Below are 18,488 nucleotides of genomic sequence, written 5' to 3' on the forward strand. Positions count from 1 at the left end.
ACATTCAATCCATTTTTTATGAGCTTAGAACAAGAACAGTCTATTGCTTTTGAAGCCAATTTATTAACACATTCAGGCAGTCTGATAAATCACCCCCCCCCGTGAGACACTCATAACACTGCTGGGCTGTAAAATATTACGCATAGAAAATATCCTCTAGAAAGTTAGCAAAAGCCTGCCTGAAATAAGGTAGACACTTTCTAAATGACCACCTTTTAATAACATATGCATCACTACTCTGGCAAAAGCAGCGGGGAACTTGACTTTAGAATTAATGGAGAAATGTCCCAGCTTGCTCTCTCTGCTCTTCCTCATGCAGCCTGATGAAATAGATGCTTGTGAATGCAAAGGCACTTCGTCCTCAATCCGAGTGATATTATTGCCAGAGATAAACTCAGGTTACTGCATCAGCTGAATGCTGCAGAGTTTATGCAGTTCATCTGTGTGTTAACTGAACTGTGACACATCATCTCTCAGGGTGTTTTGGCTTGAGAACAGTAGAGTACTCAGTAACTATGCTCCTTTGTAGACCAAAGAGCAGTGCGGTCCATAAAGACTGCTTTTCAGCATACAAAGCAAGTTATTACCGTTATCGTACTACTTAGTTTATAAGAGTGTAAAGCATTTTCATGTTATTGTTCGATGTATTGCTATATATACTTAGTGAAAATAATTTATTAGGGATTTTGAATTGATGGTTACTCCTACCCATAGGCAACACAGTGGAGCAGAGATCAACATTGTCACTTCAGGGTTCAAAGATTCAGGTCAGCTGGATTACCCCATCTTTGTGTTTGGAGTTGGCATATTTTTCCAGTGCCTCCTTTGCAGAGATAGGTGTATGGTTGAATGATGATGCTAAAGTGGCCCAATTGTTAGTGCACTTTGTTGTTTTTGTCTTTATGTTAGTACTGTGATGAACTACCAACCTGCTCAGGTTGTACCCTGCCTCTCATCCAATGTCTGCAGGAATAAGCTCTTCCGCTCACAACCCTTTATAGGTTAAAGCGGGTTAGTTATAGGATACATCGACTGCTACCTACTTTTCACTGGAATAATTTCCATTTTAAATCTGTAAATAGTCAATATTTGAGTTAGCTCGTTTTTTTGGCTTGGCCAGCCATCTATAATGATCCCTCTAACATATCTGACTGTGTGACACAGGATGGTTCATATCATATGCACAGAGACAAGGGCACTAATGTCACAGCCACACAAACGCTAACACTGGCATCAAAGTTATTACCTATGACGAAAAAAAAAAAGCTCACAATTTGTTACAATGTTTTGGTTCATTTATGCACAAGATAAGTGTGCGCCTGCTTCAAAGATTCAAACTTCCTGAAATAAACTGGCTGCATCAGTCGTATGAGTTTAAAGTAGGCGACGGCATTTAATTGCAAAAGGTGTTTCCATCTCCCAGCATGTGCTCTGACACATTTTTTTTAATGCAGGAACAAAATCATCATGTCCTCTGCTCTGCAAACCATTTCAACTTACTTTTCAATTTATTTCCAAATACTGCTGAGATCTGCAAACCCTGTAATTTGTTGTTGAGGTTTAATCTCTCAGTGTGTGTGTTTTTTTGTGTTTAGGCATGAAAGCTAATAAATTTGACTTTATGAAACATGTCTTGCTGGAACAGCAGTCAGACCAAGTTATTGTGAACACAATACTGTATGAGTTTGCAGTTTCTCAGATAATTGATATGATAGCCTATATGAAAACAGGTTTTACTTGCATACTGCACTGGCTATAATTTTATTTCTTATTGTCATGATTCTGCTTTAATTACAAAAGTCAAATGTCTGAATGCTGTCACTTACATTTGAAGTGCATTAAGAGTAGCCTTTAATGGCCACTATGAACATCAGGATTTATTAAAGCAACCATAATTACTTTTGCAGAGCGTATCTATTCATCAATGCTCTTTGAGATAAATGTTGCATCTTTCTTGATCTTCTCAGGATCATCCATGAAGATGGCTACTCAGAAGATGAGTGTAAGCAGTATCGAGCAGTTGTTTACAGTAATACTATCCAATCTATTATGGCTATTGTAAAAGCCATGGCCAGTCTCAAGATAGACTACAGCAATTCTGCCAGAGGGGTAAGATACACAAAGACACACAATGTATTTGTTAACATATTGCATTATATACAACCACGGTGATGCTCTTTATTGTGTTTCTCTCTAAACCCAACATGAATGCGCATGAGCCTGGCATAACCACAAGAAATACACACTCATGAGAATGCAGAATTAAGGTAGCCTTACTAATCATGGGCAGACCAGGATGTCCCTCAGGCCCCAACAAAGTCTGCTTTATCCACAGCGTCTTGCAATTGTCTATATAGAGCAGACTTTCAGGTTTACAACATGTTTTCCCAGAACTCAAGTCACACGAGTTTAAACGCGTTACTCCCTCACTTGAAGCCATCCAAGTACAACTAAGCGAACAAAGATTATTTCAAGGCTGTGTGCCTCTGGGAAACCAGGTCTTGTTTTTTCTCTTGGCAGTACTTGTTCAGTCAATAACACTGGCAAGCTCTGCCAGTGCAACAAATGTGGGACCATGTGGTTTCCAGCATGCAGCTGTTCACAGCAGCCTTTTGTCAGCAGAAACGTTGATGTAACATTGATGTGATGGGAACTGCAACACTGTGTTATCCTTTTCTGAAACATCTCTGAAACCTGCAGGGAAGCTTGCTTGACACTTGTTTTACCAGCTCCATCTCTTCCATCTCTGATGTACGCTCAAAATTATAATAGACAGTTAGAGTCTGAAACTACATGTAATAACTGCTCCTGCAGAAGAAGCTGCAGAAGAAGCTGCCAATGGCTTTCCATGTTTGTGTTTTTGAGAAATGCAAACCAGACTAGTTTGACTTAAACATTCAGTGTCAGAAATGAGAGTAAGATGTAACCGGAATTAAGGAAGACCTTGTCTTCCCAGTCTGATTTTTTTTTTTTTTTTTTTCTCTCTCTAAATAACTGTGAATCATCATTCTACATCTGCAAGCAGCAATTACTCAGCCACTGTCAGCTGTATCTAAGCAGTAGTCAGTCTTTGGGTATCTCTTATCTCAGTATCTAAAAGACACTGCCAGTTCGACTTTATCTATTGTTTTAAGGACTGCTATTTTTAAACTGTGAGTTTAGCATGTAGCTCTTGCCTGGTTGTGCTTTAGCAACCAGAATAACCATGCAAGATTGGATCTTGGCAAGACCCTAAGAACACTGCATGCCTATTATGTAACTTACTTGTCCATCACTGTGCTATTCAGAATCACAGTTTAACCTAAAATCAGAAGCAACCAGAGCATCCTGAGAAACCTGCGCAGGTACAGGAAGAACATGCAATTGCCTCACAGAAAACCTCGAGCTGAGGCTCAACGCAGGAGGTCATTATAGGGTCCAGTACTCATGACTGCACCGGTGTGCTGTCCTGTGATGAACCCATCAGGGAATTAAAATCAACGTTAGCCACGTAAAAAGAAATATAGGCTCAGTTTATTAAACTCCGTATAAAATTATTGTTTCGGTTGTTAATTTACCAAGAATATGAGCAGTGAGTATGTCGCTGTTTTACTACATAGATACTGTATGAGAGTAGGCAGCCTAGCAAGCAAACAGAGTATTTCTCAGAAGTCAATCATGGGTACAAGTTTAATTGGGCACTTTTTTATATATATATATATATTGCTTGGGTTAAAGAAATAGTTGTATTTTCAATATTGTTACGGCCTGACTCATAGGCAGCATCATGGAATGGAGATGATGACAAAAAAAGGCTTTATATTCACAGAAATGTGTCATTTAAATGGTTATGACAACAAAGACAATTAAGCCCACCTAGTGAGTCTTGTATGGCTACTGCAATCACAGCCAGTGGAGATGGAGAGCGATGTTGCCCTAATTAACACACATTCACAGGAGCTCAGCTCTGCGTTCATTAAACTTTGATACAAAAGCATTTACGCACAGCAAAGACAGACACACAAGGACACGTGCCACCATCAGTATCAGCAAGTCACAGCTTGTAAGCAGAGCTGCAGTCTGCTGCATCCTGTGAACTCTCAACAACCTCGAAACTAACCATAGCTGAACTCAATCCTGTGGAGTCTGTGATTTGATTTTTTTTTTTTACAGTGAAGCCCTTAACTGAGACCATAATCGAAAGATTGTGGCTTCACTTATGCGCTTTAGTGGTGGTGTTGTCTTTTTTTTTTTTTTCTCACCCTCAGATCTGTCAAGTGGTTGTGTGTACATGACGGTACGCCCACACACAGCAATTAGCGTTAGCCTCCTTGCACTTACACACATCAGCACTGTGTGGCAGTGCACACACGCAAACACTCACTGATTGTGTATTTTCTGCCTACACGTGCACAAACAATGAAAATGTAAAAATGTGAATTTTTTCAATATCATTTTTCTCCACTCTGTTTGCTATTCAGTTTACCTGAGGGAGCAGGAAGAGTTGTATCACAGGACCACTGATTCAGCATATAGGTTAATAACAGCAAATTGAATATTTATTGCCAACTTAAAATCCTTTCGACCAAACACTGATAAAGTATAAAAAGTGTAAAAGAAATAAAAAAAAACAATAATTTTTTTTTGTCTACTGCATTTCAAACATTACATGCAGAATCAGAAAGGTTATAAACTGGGCCCAGTTTCTTTTCCCTGGAAAAAAAAAAAAAAAAAGGAATAGTAAATGGCCAAGAAGGAATGGTAACTTTAGTTTTACTTTAGGGAAAAATTGATCATCATGGAAACAATTAAGTTTGCATATCTTCAACAGTATGAATTTAAAAACTTTTCTCAGGCTCAAAGAGATGTATAGCCCCAATTTTCCATGACTGCTTGCAAACACAACACTCCAACTTGGCCCCTCTTTCTCCTCTCCTCTCTCATCTGCCAACAGCAGTTCAAGCACTTTTTTTGACCAGGCTCACAGTATGAGTTGCAGAGGAAAGCACTACATCAGAGAAATACGACTTTACTTTCCTATTGATTCCCAGCATTTGTGTTCTCAAGCACATACAGTAAGAACACATCCACAGCGCTCCATGCAGTCCCAGCACAGTGACAGGTGGCAGGGAATGCATGGTGTTTTTCTGCCTTGAACCTCATAGGAGGGTAATCTAATTTGATATTAATTTATTCTTTTTACACTCAAACATCTATGCTCTCATCAAACTAAATTCCTATAAAGTCCTTTAGCTCTTCAAGATTTAGAGCTTCATGTGGATATAAGTGAAGCATAGAAAACCAACAGACTTCCTCAAAATGTACTTCAGACATCTGCTGAAGCCATTTGAGTCTTTTGTAATATGTCTTTATTTCAAGAGGGTTTCAAGAGGAAGTGGAGACCAACATTTTATTGGAAAAGTAATAGAAACCTATGGAAATCTAATAAGCATTTGTATAGTGGAATATTTTAAGACATGTCAATTCTATATTCACACTAAAAACTATTACATATGTGTTTCTTTACATTATAATTTCCTTTAGTGGCAACAACACCATTGTTTTAGTTAGTACAGATACACAGGATAGTGCACTTACAACTGTGCACACCAACTCTATCTAGAATGACAGATATGACCACAGGGATGTGCCATTTTTTTTTTTTTATTGAGTTTGTCAAATGATCTCCGTCAGATTTTGTCGTCTGTTCACACACCCGTGGGCCACCCATTTCAACCTTGAAACCAAGGAGCCATCCCCCACACACAACCAAACTCAACTTGTGTTTCCAACCAAGACTCTTAAATGCGCTCTTTCAATTTGAATAATTCAGAATTTTCTTATGTTAATGATTACATACATGTTCAAATTACTGTCAGGAATCACACAGCTTCACTTTTGAACTGACTCTTACATATTGCCAAAAAATGTTTGATTATTATTTGATTCAGTGCCAACATGGAGAAACAAGCAAGGTGGCAAACAGCGGGATATCCCATTACCGTCTGTTATAGCAGCCCTGCAGTGTTACTTTGATTCACACCAACACATGTCTTATATCTTACATGTTCTCAACCCAGATTTATAATATTACCATGTCAAATACTGTACAAATGCAGAGAAAATCGGTTGTGTGTTATTTTCACTCTGACATGATGTACAAATATGCTTGCACTGCTCTTATCTGTTTTTTCCCATATTCTACTGTATTGATCTGCGCAGCTTACAGATTTTTGCTTTTATTTTTATTTGTTTACTTTTTCTGATGTTGTCATCTTAATAAGGTCATAATATCTGTATAAAAATGAACAGCCCCCAATCTCTGTATATTTTTCAGCTTATATTGTTAATTATCAGAGATTCCTCGTGTTCACTTCAGCTCACTTTTAAAAATTTCTCACGAAAATGTCATGGTGGATTTTACCCTTAGATTATGTACACCTTGACTGCAATTGGAATGGATCTCTACCTAGCCATTATAAGTGACTTAGAGCAACCAAAAATCCCTTTAGTGTAAAAATGTGCATGTGAGAACTGTTAACTTTATGAGATGATTACCTTTCAGATTAATTATTTCTGCTTTAATGCATGCACAGATCTATACAATGGATAAAATCTCATCTTTTCTTTATGGACAAACATTTCAATGTAGACACTGGCACACATTGCTCCCAGTAACAACCCAGTGCTGTTTCCTGATCGCCTCCTGCAGGATGATGCCCAGCAGCTCTTTGCCCTGGCTGCAGCTGCTGAGGAGCAGGGCATTCTTCCTGATGACTTGTCCAACGTGATGAGGCGATTGTGGGCGGACAGTGACATACAGAGTTGCTTTGCAAGGTCGCGAGAATACCAGCTCAATGACTCGGCAGCATAGTGAGTGTATTTTATAAATCGATCCATAATGTAAACCATAAATGCTCATAATGTATCATCTCAGCAAAGGAATAGCTCACAGCTAAGTGTCAGTCAGTGAAATTTCAGTTTTTTGATATTATTATTAGGTCTGCTACTGTCAGGATTTTCTACATGTCCATCAATCATTGAGCGAGCTGCTCCTGGTGACTCCTGACTCTGTTAACCAGATATAAATGTAAATGTAGATAAATGAAAACTCTCACAGCCACTTGTCAGATGATGTGTACTTGCGAGTCATTTATAATAGATGATTGTCTTTCAGCCTAAACGCAGAACTTACTCACTTGGAAAAGAACATAAAACAGATCCATATGTTTTTGATTGTGTGCGCTTGGCTGATGCTTGCATTGATTGCTTTTATAATAATGGCCGTTGAAGATTGTTGCCTTCGGGGCTGCTGTTTGCTCGGTGTTGTGATGGATCCCATTTGCAGCCTGTCTGATATGTGCCGCTGTGAAAACCCATCTGACTTCTTCGAGGGAGTAATGGAGCTGTGAAAGATAAGCCAATAACTTCCATTTAGGGATCATTTCACCCTCTCTGGGTTTGATCTTAGATATTGCTTGCTCCTCTTAAGGGATGAAAACACAAGACAAAAATGTGACAATCAATGATGTTAGAATTGATTATTTTCATGATAAATAACCGTGAGCAACTCTTTTGGCAGTTCATATTGGAGTATTTTTCTATGGCTGCTATGATGAGGCAGACGAATGTTTGTCTTATTAGTTGTTATGTTTTTATTCACTTCAATCGCTTCAAGTTTTTTTAGCTCCTTAAATTCTGAATGGTGTGATCATTAGATGTGAAATACTGAATATACCCCATATTTCTTTCTTTCTGTAAAGTGTCAGTTGGCTGGGCAACTTAAAGCTCACTGCTGGCTTTGGCAGATGATGCAGTGCTTGTGTAAGTGGGACAGGTTGAGCCAAGCATGGTGAGGATGCTTCAACACCCCCCTGCTGACCAGCAGTCTGTCACACGTCAGAGCGAATACAAAAATTGACAGAGGAGAAGTTAGGGGAAAAACGTTTTATATAGAGAACTAAAAGATGAAAATGCACAGGTGAAAGAAATGTGGCCAGTTTGATGGCTGGAGAGAAAAATCCAACCAACTATCTTTTTCCTTTGTGAGAGTTTAGAGAGAGTATGTGACACTCTCATCTTTGTTTAAGTACCAGATGCTGAAGACAGCTTTGCTTTTTAAAGGCAAAACATCTTGGATGATTGCCATCACACCTATTTTGACTTGAATTATTGTATTCAAATGGATCACAGAGGGAACAGCATATGCACGTTACCATAGAATTCGTCTCACTACAGATTGTTCATAGTGCTAATGGGTTGAGCGGTAATCCCTCAAACATACTGTACCTTTTGAGATACAAATTAGCCAGCTTTGATTCACCATGTAGAGACTTGTTACATTGTATGCATAGAGTTGATGTTTATTGACCTTGTTCTCACCTTGTCTCAGTCATCACAAGCCCATATGACTCCTGAGATTGAAGTTATACTGAAATACATTTCCCCCAAACTGCATTCAATACAATCCCAACTGCATGTTTCACCATCAAATAAAATTTCTCTTTCTTGTTGGTTGCAAATCATGTTGCCATCTTGATTTTTATCTTTCTTTCTTAGTTACCTGAATGACCTGGAGAGGATAGCCAAAGCAGATTACATCCCGACTCAGCAGGATGTGCTACGAACTCGGGTTAAGACTACCGGCATCGTTGAGACGCACTTCACTTTCAAGGAACTGCACTTCAAGTAAGATCATACATCAGTGACTTGACATCAGGTAGAATTGATGTATTTTAAAATGACAGGCCCAATTCGAAGGAAAAAACAGGCATTCCACTGTCTCGTGGGCTCTTTTTTGTCAAAACAAGTGCTTTAGCCATTAGCGATCAATGTGAGAGTTCAGGGAGCACTCACTGAGCAGCTGACCCACAGTCAGAGGCTGTGTTTGACATTAGGCAACATGACCCCAGTGTGCCTGTGATGTTTGCTTCCAGTGATTTTTAGTGCTAAAAGAAAAAAAGATTTTAATCTTACTAACCACACAAAAGCTCACAAAACATGACCAGTGCACCAGTAAAGTCTTTCACTGGTGCTATTTTCAGAGAGCAGCAGGGCAACAAAATCTTGGCTTGGATGTTAAATATGAATATCTACATAGTAAATGTTTAATATGAATGTGTCATTCCATTGAATTATGGGACACTGCAGTACCAAAATAAGCGCTAGCACAAAGTCATCATGACCTTCCCCCATGTATCTGTGTGTAGGCAGGACATTTATGTAGTTTATGTACAACTACCCAGAAAACAAAACAGGTCCAGTATTAATAGCCTTAAGAGCCAATGAACCCTTGTGGTTTAAAATGTGCAACGCCACTACTTAAAAGCCTAATTATACCAGCAATTAAAAGCTTAATCATCATCACTGCATTAAGAGCTGAGTGAATAAATCTAATCCTGCCCACAAAGCTCTCACATAATGGAAAAATAGCCATATTGAGTGATAACGTTTGAACATGTCATTCCACACACCGCAGACTACTGTTGCTCTTAAATGAAATACTGTATGTCTTAACCCAGCCTAAGCGCTCATGTGTGGGTGAGTAATGGATATATAGCTATATATCTTAATGGTGGATTTAAAAGAGAGACTTTAAGCATGGGAGAATTTAGGTAAATATACAGAATGTGTGAGAAATGTTCTATAAAGTACCGAGAGCACAGACACAAAGAAAGAGTGAAGTAAATGGAGAGAAGAGGTCAAGTCTTTCATATTTGTATTTGTTCAGCTGTTTGGTTTGTCTTCTTTGGGTCTTTAATTGTCTATAAAATATACCTTTTTAAAGCTGCTAAACACAAGTGATTGTAGAAAAAAAAAAAAGGCAGCCGCCACGTGGCTTTGGTGTGATCTGTTTTCTGATAGACTCTCTGATATTTACCCTGTGTCACAGCCTCAGTATTTGGCCCGAATAATACACGGAGGCGATCAATAAGAAGAAAGTCACCTTCTTGTAATTCTGTCTGGTTTTTCACTATTTCTATGAAAGGGAAAAGCTTAAAGATGCAGAGAGTGACAGTGGCTTGATTTAGATTTGTCACAGTGGTTTTGTAAGGTGATTTTCTGACCTTATCAGATCATGCTTTGCTCAGACTGTATTTTTGTTATCATCCCCATTTTTGCTCAGACTTCGATCACAGCTCTCAGATTTCCCATTACGCTTTGCTTTGCTCTGAATATAGAGGCACGCCTGGTTCTTGTATCCTACATTTTTTGTCAGCTGTCTGACAGTTTCCACGCTCAAAGCTACCTTAAGCAATGGAAATGTAATTTCAATTCAATTCAATTCATTTTTATTTATATAGCGCCAAATACAACAAATGTCATCTCAAGGCACTTAGATAGTAAGTCCAATTCAAGCCAATTGGAATTCAATTAATTAATAATAATCATAATTCATAAAATAATCCAATTCGTTCATATAGAGCCAATTCAAAAACAATTTCCTAGCTAAGAAAACCAACAGATTGCACTGAAAACTTTTTGTTTTTCGGTCCAATCTCCCGGCCTGAGCGGCGTGCCTGAGGCGACTGTGGAGAGAAACGACTCCCTTTTAACAGGAAGAAACCTCTGGCAGAACCAGACTCAGGAAGGGTGGCCATCCGCCTCGACCAGCTGGGGTTTGAGAAGACAGAAAAAGGGGGGGGGGGGGGCAGGGGGCCACCGCGACGGCGGCACTGTAACACCATTCAAAGGATATCTGTTGGAACAGGGAAACACGAGTTAATGACCACAATAATATCACATATACATAAAGAGAGTAAAGTGAGGAAAGGTGTGTCAGATGAGGCCCCCCAGCAGTCTAGGCCTATAGCAGCTTAACTATGGGATGTTTCAGGATCACCTGAGCCATCCCTAACTATAAGCTTTATCAAAAAGGAAAGTTTTAAGCCTGGTCTTAAAAGTGGAAAGGGTGTCTGCTTCCCGGACATTTACTGGCAGCTTATTCCACAATTGAGGGGCCTGATAACTGAAGGCTCTGCCTCCCATTCTACTTTTAGAAACTCTGGGAACCTCAAGTAAACCTGCAGTTTGGGAACGAAGTGCTCTGTTAGGAAAATATCTTACAATGAGATCTTTAAGATATGATGGAGCTCGGTCATTAAGAGCTTTATATGTGAGGAGAAGAATCTTAAATTCTATTCTGAATTTAACAGGGAGCCAATGAAGAGAAGCTAAAACTGGAGAAATATGATCTCTGCTGTTAGTTCTCGTCAAAACTCTGGCTGCAGCATTTTGGATCAACTGAAGGCATTTACAGGGATGAAATGTAAACATTCTCCTTCTCTCATCCACTATCATTCTTCCTAAAGTGTCCTCTTCAGTACCCTTCTCCCTTTTAGCCCCATCTTACTCTTTTTGCAGCTTATTTTTTATCCAGCCACAGATACACAATCACACAATTTACATATTTTTCTTTTTCAATCTCCTTTGCAGAATGTTTGATGTGGGAGGCCAGCGCTCAGAGAGAAAGAAGTGGATTCACTGTTTTGAAGGAGTAACAGCCATTATCTTTTGTGTTGCACTGAGTGCTTATGACCTGGTGCTGGCTGAGGATGAGGAGATGGTAAGAAAAAACTCATCGTCAGGTGTTTGTGTGTACGTGTGCTCTCCTGCATGAAAGATATCACTTTAGTAGCTCATTGAACTTCGATGTGAAGTGTAATTTTATGATAAAAGTCCTTATAGCTGCTGTAATAGTTGCTGTTTTTTTCCTCTTTTTCCTTTACTCCTATATATTGAACTGCTTGTAAGTGCTGAAATGTTGCAGCCAATCTGAAGGGTGTCATCTTTTATGATTATCTACACATTTAAGATATAGTACTAAACAACAGTGCCCCCTGGTGGCAGCTCTGATCCATTGTTGTCTTTAAGTCTAAGCCAGAAGCCATGACTGATGGTTGTGCTTCTCTTTAGAACCGAATGCACGAGAGCATGAAGCTTTTTGACTCTATCTGCAACAACAAATGGTTCACCGAAACCTCCATCATTCTGTTCCTCAACAAGAAGGACCTCTTTGAGGAGAAGATTACCCACAGCCCCCTCAACATCTGTTTCCCTGAGTACACAGGTACACAGTGGGATATCAGTAGCGTTTTATTTTTTTTTACCTGAGAGCACAGCATTCAGCATCTGCAGGAAGTTATAGAGAAACGTACCGCTTCCTTGACATTAAATTACTTTTTTTATTTATATTTTCTAACTGTTTCTTCCCAGGAGCCAACAAGTTTGATGAAGCTGCCAGTTATATTCAGACCAAATTTGAAGACCTGAACAAGAAAAAGGACACTAAGGAGATCTACACCCACTTCACCTGTGCCACCGATACCAAGAACGTGCAGTTTGTCTTTGATGCGGTCACTGACGTCATTATTAAGAACAATCTGAAGGACTGTGGTCTCTTCTAAAGGTAGGATATAGGAATGACTGGGTGGGGAAAATTAGGGTTAGGCTGTTTCTGTAAATTATAAATGATGATCATACAACTTTTTTTATCATTTAGGTGGCCCACCGATCTCACATAATATGCATGTACAGATACACTTCGGTATTAAACCAATACTATGCAATGTGCTTAGTGGCTTTGCTGACCCTAATCTTTCTGAGCAACTCATTCCAGAGGTTAGGAGCTTTTACCAGAATTGCAAAATGCTCTGTCACCTCTGGTCTTAAACTATGTCTCTGGAACAAATCTGCTCCTCGAGGATCTCAGTCCACGTACAGGCTCATATGGTTCTAAAAGGTCGAAAACGACTAAAAGGCCACATTTGATATCCAATGTCACCACAAGATATCACTGAATATTACCAATCTGCTTTAACCCAGACTACTCAAGGTTATCGTTGCTTTTTGTGCTTCCTGTCAGGTCAGTTGTTCAGGATATGACTTTGAATGAAATACAGCCTTAAAATCTAATTAATTTTTGTAAGAATAGGAAACGTTATATATTTTGTACAGATTAAGACTGAGACTATGATTGACTTGGAACTCATAAATTTTAGCTTAGCGTAGTAAAATGTGTAATTAGTTTGACAATAATATATATATTCCATACACCACCAAAAATGAAATATTAAACCTTTAAATCTCAGCAAAAAAACGAGGAAATATCTGAAAGGCTGTGTTTTTAGTAACAAATGAAAGGGCTTATTTTGGGTCTGATGTGACTTGGTTGAATTCATTCTCTAAAATGTGTTTGATGTTTGATGAATGTTATATCAAGATGCCCAGGTCTGTGTAAACTTGTTGGTCTGGACCTGATTTAATGCAACAAACTAGATTTCTTTTTTCTTTTTCTGCAGGACGATGCCCGATGCACACTGACTGCATGAGAGACGTCAATAGCCATGTTATGATTACTGCTTTTCATAATGAAAACTATAACAGACTTAATTACTGGAGGAGGGATCTGACAGAACTTCCGCAATCACTGCTTTGCAAGCCTTCTCGGTCTCATGCGTTATTATTTTTTTATACATATATTTCTTACTGTGCTTTGTTCTTATTCTATTCGTGCTGAACACCTGCAACACAGATTTGTCAAATGACCCTCTAATTTGAGAATAGCAATCAACAATCAGAAGACTTTAATTGATATGTAACATGATATCATACTGCAACACATTAGCTGAGTAGGATTAGTGAAAAATAATAGTCTGGGGAGCAAAACGTGTCGTAATAAGTACCCCTCATCTCATTGTGGCACATGGAAAATGGAAAATAATCTAAATTAAAATAATATTTGATTTTATCAATCTGTTTATTTGCTTTGGTCTCTAATTGACTTTTTGTTTTCGGGGTGTGGGGAGAGCAGACAGTTGTCAAAAAACAACAACCCCAACATACTTTTTTATAAAAATCGCATTAACTTATGTTAACTAATTTTATGAACCTTTTGACTGCACAGAGCTTATTTTTTAGAGGAAATCTAACAAGCATGGAGTATGAAATTGGATGAAGGGAAAATGGTTTTGTACAATGTTTACACACAATCAATATTCACTCTTTTACTGTAATGCATTGTTCTGCATGACTGTCATTAGATTAGCCTGTAGCCCCAACAAACTGAATAACATTCCTAAGGGAACTTCTTTAAAGGAACAAAAACAGAAATGGTTACGTGTCAGTTTTAAGGTATCTATTTTAAGATTTTTAAATGGTTATGTCTGTTCTTAACATGGACTGTTCTACTGTCTTTTCATTCCAAGTCTTTTTACATATGTTTGTGCCTTGATATCTGTTTACACTTGTTCTTTAGAGACATGCTATCTACATAGTGTGAATTAGGGCTATTTCTACTCCACCTAAGTTCACGTAATCTATTATTTAGGATGCACCACAACAAAAAGACAAATGTATGATAGTTGTTCATTGATATTAAGGTAAAAGTCATTCACATGTTAAATGTAAATAAAAGTTTGGTCACAGTATCTTTTACTCTACAGAGTGATGTGTTTCGAGAAATGCCTTCTTCTGTTCCTTCAAGTCAGGATCAATGCTTTGATGATAATTAATAAGCAATAGGAACTGTAAACCGAATATAACTTTAGGTAGAAGTGTAATAAAGGGGTGTCTTATCTGTACATTTACTGCACATTATTTTGCCTTGTCTGTATTTGTTTATGATAGAAAAGTATTTATGTATTGGAAAAAACACAATTCAGTCTTTACGTATGTAATATAGTAATGCTTGCAAGCAGTCTGCACTGTAATCAACTATTTGTTATCCTGTAGCTGATCTATGCTCATTTGCTAATACTCCTGTTCAATATCTGTTTCTTTTTTGGGGGAATTTTGTCTGGGAAGTTCCTTCTTAAATTTGCATTCACGTCACTGATTATTAATTGTAAGCATAAACCCCTGTGTTTCAGTAAGAGGTCTTCATGTGTTCAGAATCATCTAAACCCTGACTACACATCTCTGCGTATGTTTCGGTTACCACATCAGTGTAATCAAGCAGATTTTTATGGGTAATTGAAGTACACAACAGAATTCAATGTCTCCCACCACTCCACTAGGCTGAATTATCATATAGTGTCGTCGGCATTCAAAGAGGTGCGATGAGTAGGTGCTGGTATGAATGTTTTGTTCTTATTTAAATGAGAACTTTACTTGAGCCCAATAGTGTGTGTTGCATTTCAAAGGGACCAGAATTTAGGAAAAGAACTGTTAAGGAATAGTTTCTTTTTCCAATAATCGCTGTGAAACAGTATGGAGAAAGCCAATAAGATCCACAAGGTGGCGGTAAGTAGATTTAACTTTTCAGCCCATCTGAGCACTGGATTTTACTCCAACCATTTAAAAACTATTACATAGACTATGAGAAACATTTACCGACCTTAGTGAGGTCATGTAAAAACTGTAGGCTACCCCTGCATTTTCAATGGAACTCTGTTCTGGACTACATGTGACAGGCTTTACAGGAATCATTTTTAAGAGCAGGATGGTTTAAATGGCGTTAATTCGTGAAATATAACAATATCGTAGTGATAATTCCGTGTTGTGAAAAAAAACCCAAAACATTTATTTTTGTAGTCATTCTTGAACCACATCTGCGGCACCGTTTTCCCCTTTGAGAGAGTAACAGTATACTTTCAACCTTCTTGTGCTTTTGGTAGAAAACATCATGCATATAGCATGAGACACTCGTGTGTGCAGTCTGTTGAAACAATTCAGGCTTAAATAGTTTTAATAGCACCCCAAAAGCTGCATAATGAAATGCGAAGGAAGTCATATAAATTAATCTGGCCGATGTGGTTCCATGAAAAATCTCATTGCCCAGATCCAGATGTGGAAACCCAGCAGTCTAGCCCGGAGAGATTTACACATAGTGGGAGCCTGTGAAATCACTCGTGGAGGTATCTTGTTTCAGGCGCCCTCTCATTGGCTGGTTTTTTTTTTTATGCGGTGCGCTGATTTGCTGCAACAGAGAAGTCCGCATCGTGAAAGAGCGCTGACAGACCTTCATTTGGTTCAGAGGAGGAGGACGCAGAGAGAAGCATCACCTCCGAGCAGCTGGTGCCTGTGGACTTGTTGACTGCGCTTAAATAAATTCTAAACTGCAAGCAAAGGTGTGCCTTTAAACTTTTTACTGTAGGAAGGGTAGTTTTTTTTTCTCAGAAAAAAACGGTTTCGAACTTCGCTGAAAACTATTTTCATTCAGGAAATGGTAAGTTTTTTTCTCTCTGTTTTGATTATTGAAAGTTTGATTGTGTTTTTTTTTGTGTACGTGTTGCAGCGTCTTGAAGATAGGCTAACCCTAAATGCACACAACCCTTGGCAAAAACAATGTGCACGAACTGATCTTTGCAAGACGCACCAAGAATATTTGCGCACGTGTATCACGTTTTCTTTCAATTTTTTGCAACCCACCCCCCAATTCGCAGTTTAAAAATTCAAACCAAATTGCCCTCATTAAATGCATATAAGTGTGTGAATCACCTCTCCCCCATTGTGTGAAAGCAGCCAAGAAGAACAGGGCATTTAAAAAAAGTGGCAGACTGACCACAGAGTCTCTGTGTAGTAGTCCCTGTATGTCAGATAAGTCTCTCTCAAGGGGCCAAATGGTTCAGCACCCACAGCTGTGATAACATCATGGCACTGTGGTATACTTACTATTCCAAGCCAAACACGGCAGGAGAGAGGGGCTCAACCAACTAAATTTGTAAGATCTTGAAAAAACAAACTCAGTGGGAGCAAAAAAGTTGAGTTACTGGATAGTTTTAGAACATGTCTGCTACTTTATGACAGTAAAAAGTTTAGTGGCTGTATTTTTTTTAAGTCATTTTTGAGAAGTAGATGGAGTTTCAAGCATTATTTTTTCCCCTCTGAAAAGTGGAAGGTTGTATGATTCACAAAGAGAAAAATCTGGTAATTCCAAAATGTTGCAGTCATTTCCTGCTTTATAATACACACCAGTCAACATCCTGTAGGCTAGAGGAGTCCAGAGAGGATATGTGGGCTTGCTACGCCAGATTCAGCTCGACTTTGTTCAAAATTCCCCTCTAACTTTTGGAGGCAGGGAGAGTTTTTTTTCTGAGTTTAAAATGTGCATGCTGTGCTCTGGATTTAGAATGTTTCATTTTCTGGGATCGTACTACATGGGATGGTGTCCATAAAGCTGCTCTGAGGTTTGTCAGGAATTATTATATGGTCGTAGAACTGGGTGATCTCAGCTGGTAAAAATCTTACTGGCCCAGATCTGGAAATTACTCAAGGAACTTTTCTGGCCTCCGGTACACTAGCCAGAACATGATGGGATATTTTGGAAGGCTGCCTAACAGCTCTTTGGTCTGCTGTAAGGGATTCTAATAGAAACTTTGATTTTGTATAGACTTTTAAGTTTGTCTCTTTCTCATTGTGCAGCTGTGTCTGGGAGATTCTACTGACTGCCTCAGGGACCACATGCGGTCCATGATGAGGTCCTTGCAGGATTTGAAGCAGATAAGCAGACCCAGGCCACTGAGTGAACCATGTGTCCAGTCTTTTGCTGTCACACGGCTCTGCAAACAGAGGGCACAGCAGGAGCGACTCAGCCGTCTCCGTGTTTCTGACGCCAGTGAAGCCAGCACATATGACTCCGCCTGCTGTCTGGTTAGTCCACTGGAAGAGGAGGAAGAGCAGCAGGAGCAAGAACGGCTGACACAAGGCTCCCCCAGCAGTGAGAAGAGTGTGGACTTTGACTCAGGTTACTCTGAGGCTTCCTGGCAGGATGAAGGTGTGGTACTGAGGAGGACCAGAAATGTGCGAGTCTCCTCATCTGCTTGTGTCCGTACAAACAGGGGACCCTCCGGTCGCATCCGGCCCAAATCAACCTCCGATGCTTGCCTGGAGCGCTGGACTTCTTTTGAAGCCAGTGATGCAGAGGATTGGACTACATTGCTGCTGAGCAGCAGCAGGAACAGACAACCCCTGGTTCTGGGGGACAACAGTTTTGCTGATCTGATAAAGAACTGGATGGACCTACCCGACTGCCCTGAGCCAGCAGAACTAAAGCCCAGTGCGGGTCGGCGTCTTGCAAAAGACATTTTGGGTAACATGCGCCGGAGGCTGGCAGGGATGTCTAAAAATGTGGAGATGAGACAAAGGCCGGGTGACTCCACAAGGCTTATTAGAGCTGCAGAGGCCCCACAAAGGATGTCCTGCCCTGTGGAACTGGAGTCTCTCAAACCTTTTTTTCATCAGTCTCACACAGGGCTGCATCAGCCCGACACTGACTTCCACCAGTTCACTGCTCTCATGAAGACAGGTAGCCGACAACCAATCATATGCAATGATATCATCGGTTATATCTGAGCATGACAGCACGTACAGACTGACCTGTTGATACAAATTTTGATAGGACTATTCTGCTGTCAATGCTGATTTTTTTTTTGTATTTGTGTATTTAATGTAAATGTGCTCTGTCCCTGCAAAAGTTTGGGCAGTGGTAAATGCTGCAATATTAAAAAAATATATACAATGATAGTGTTTTAGCCATCTTTCAATGGGTTGAATGTTTTTCATTCATT

At 39.3% G+C, this 18,488-nt stretch overlaps 2 protein-coding genes across 2 annotated transcripts in view; both read left to right on the top strand.

The window, feature by feature from the left end:
• gnai2b (guanine nucleotide binding protein (G protein), alpha inhibiting activity polypeptide 2b) overlaps positions 1-14,408 on the top strand; it is a 43,673-nt gene extending 29,265 nt beyond the window's left edge. The window contains exons 3-9 of the mRNA XM_075461233.1: positions 1,968-2,109; positions 6,692-6,852; positions 8,539-8,667; positions 11,416-11,545; positions 11,896-12,049; positions 12,196-12,388; positions 13,281-14,408. Of these exons, the coding sequence (XP_075317348.1) occupies positions 1,968-2,109; positions 6,692-6,852; positions 8,539-8,667; positions 11,416-11,545; positions 11,896-12,049; positions 12,196-12,386 (907 nt within the window). The 3' untranslated portion in view covers positions 12,387-12,388; positions 13,281-14,408. The remainder of the gene's footprint in view (positions 1-1,967; positions 2,110-6,691; positions 6,853-8,538; positions 8,668-11,415; positions 11,546-11,895; positions 12,050-12,195; positions 12,389-13,280) is intronic.
• A 1,551-nt stretch (positions 14,409-15,959) lies between these two features.
• LOC142377854 (PAK4-inhibitor inka2-like) lies at positions 15,960-18,412 on the top strand. Its single transcript, XM_075462179.1, has 2 exons — positions 15,960-16,147; positions 17,344-18,412. The coding sequence occupies exons 1-2, from the start codon at positions 16,145-16,147 to the stop codon at positions 18,271-18,273; spliced, it is 933 nt and encodes a 310-aa protein (XP_075318294.1). The 5' UTR covers positions 15,960-16,144; the 3' UTR covers positions 18,274-18,412.
• The last annotated feature ends 76 nt before the right edge of the window (positions 18,413-18,488 follow it).

Source organism: Odontesthes bonariensis, chromosome 3, assembly GCF_027942865.1.
Source record: "Odontesthes bonariensis isolate fOdoBon6 chromosome 3, fOdoBon6.hap1, whole genome shotgun sequence".
Lineage (NCBI taxonomy): Eukaryota > Metazoa > Chordata > Actinopteri > Atheriniformes > Atherinopsidae > Odontesthes > Odontesthes bonariensis.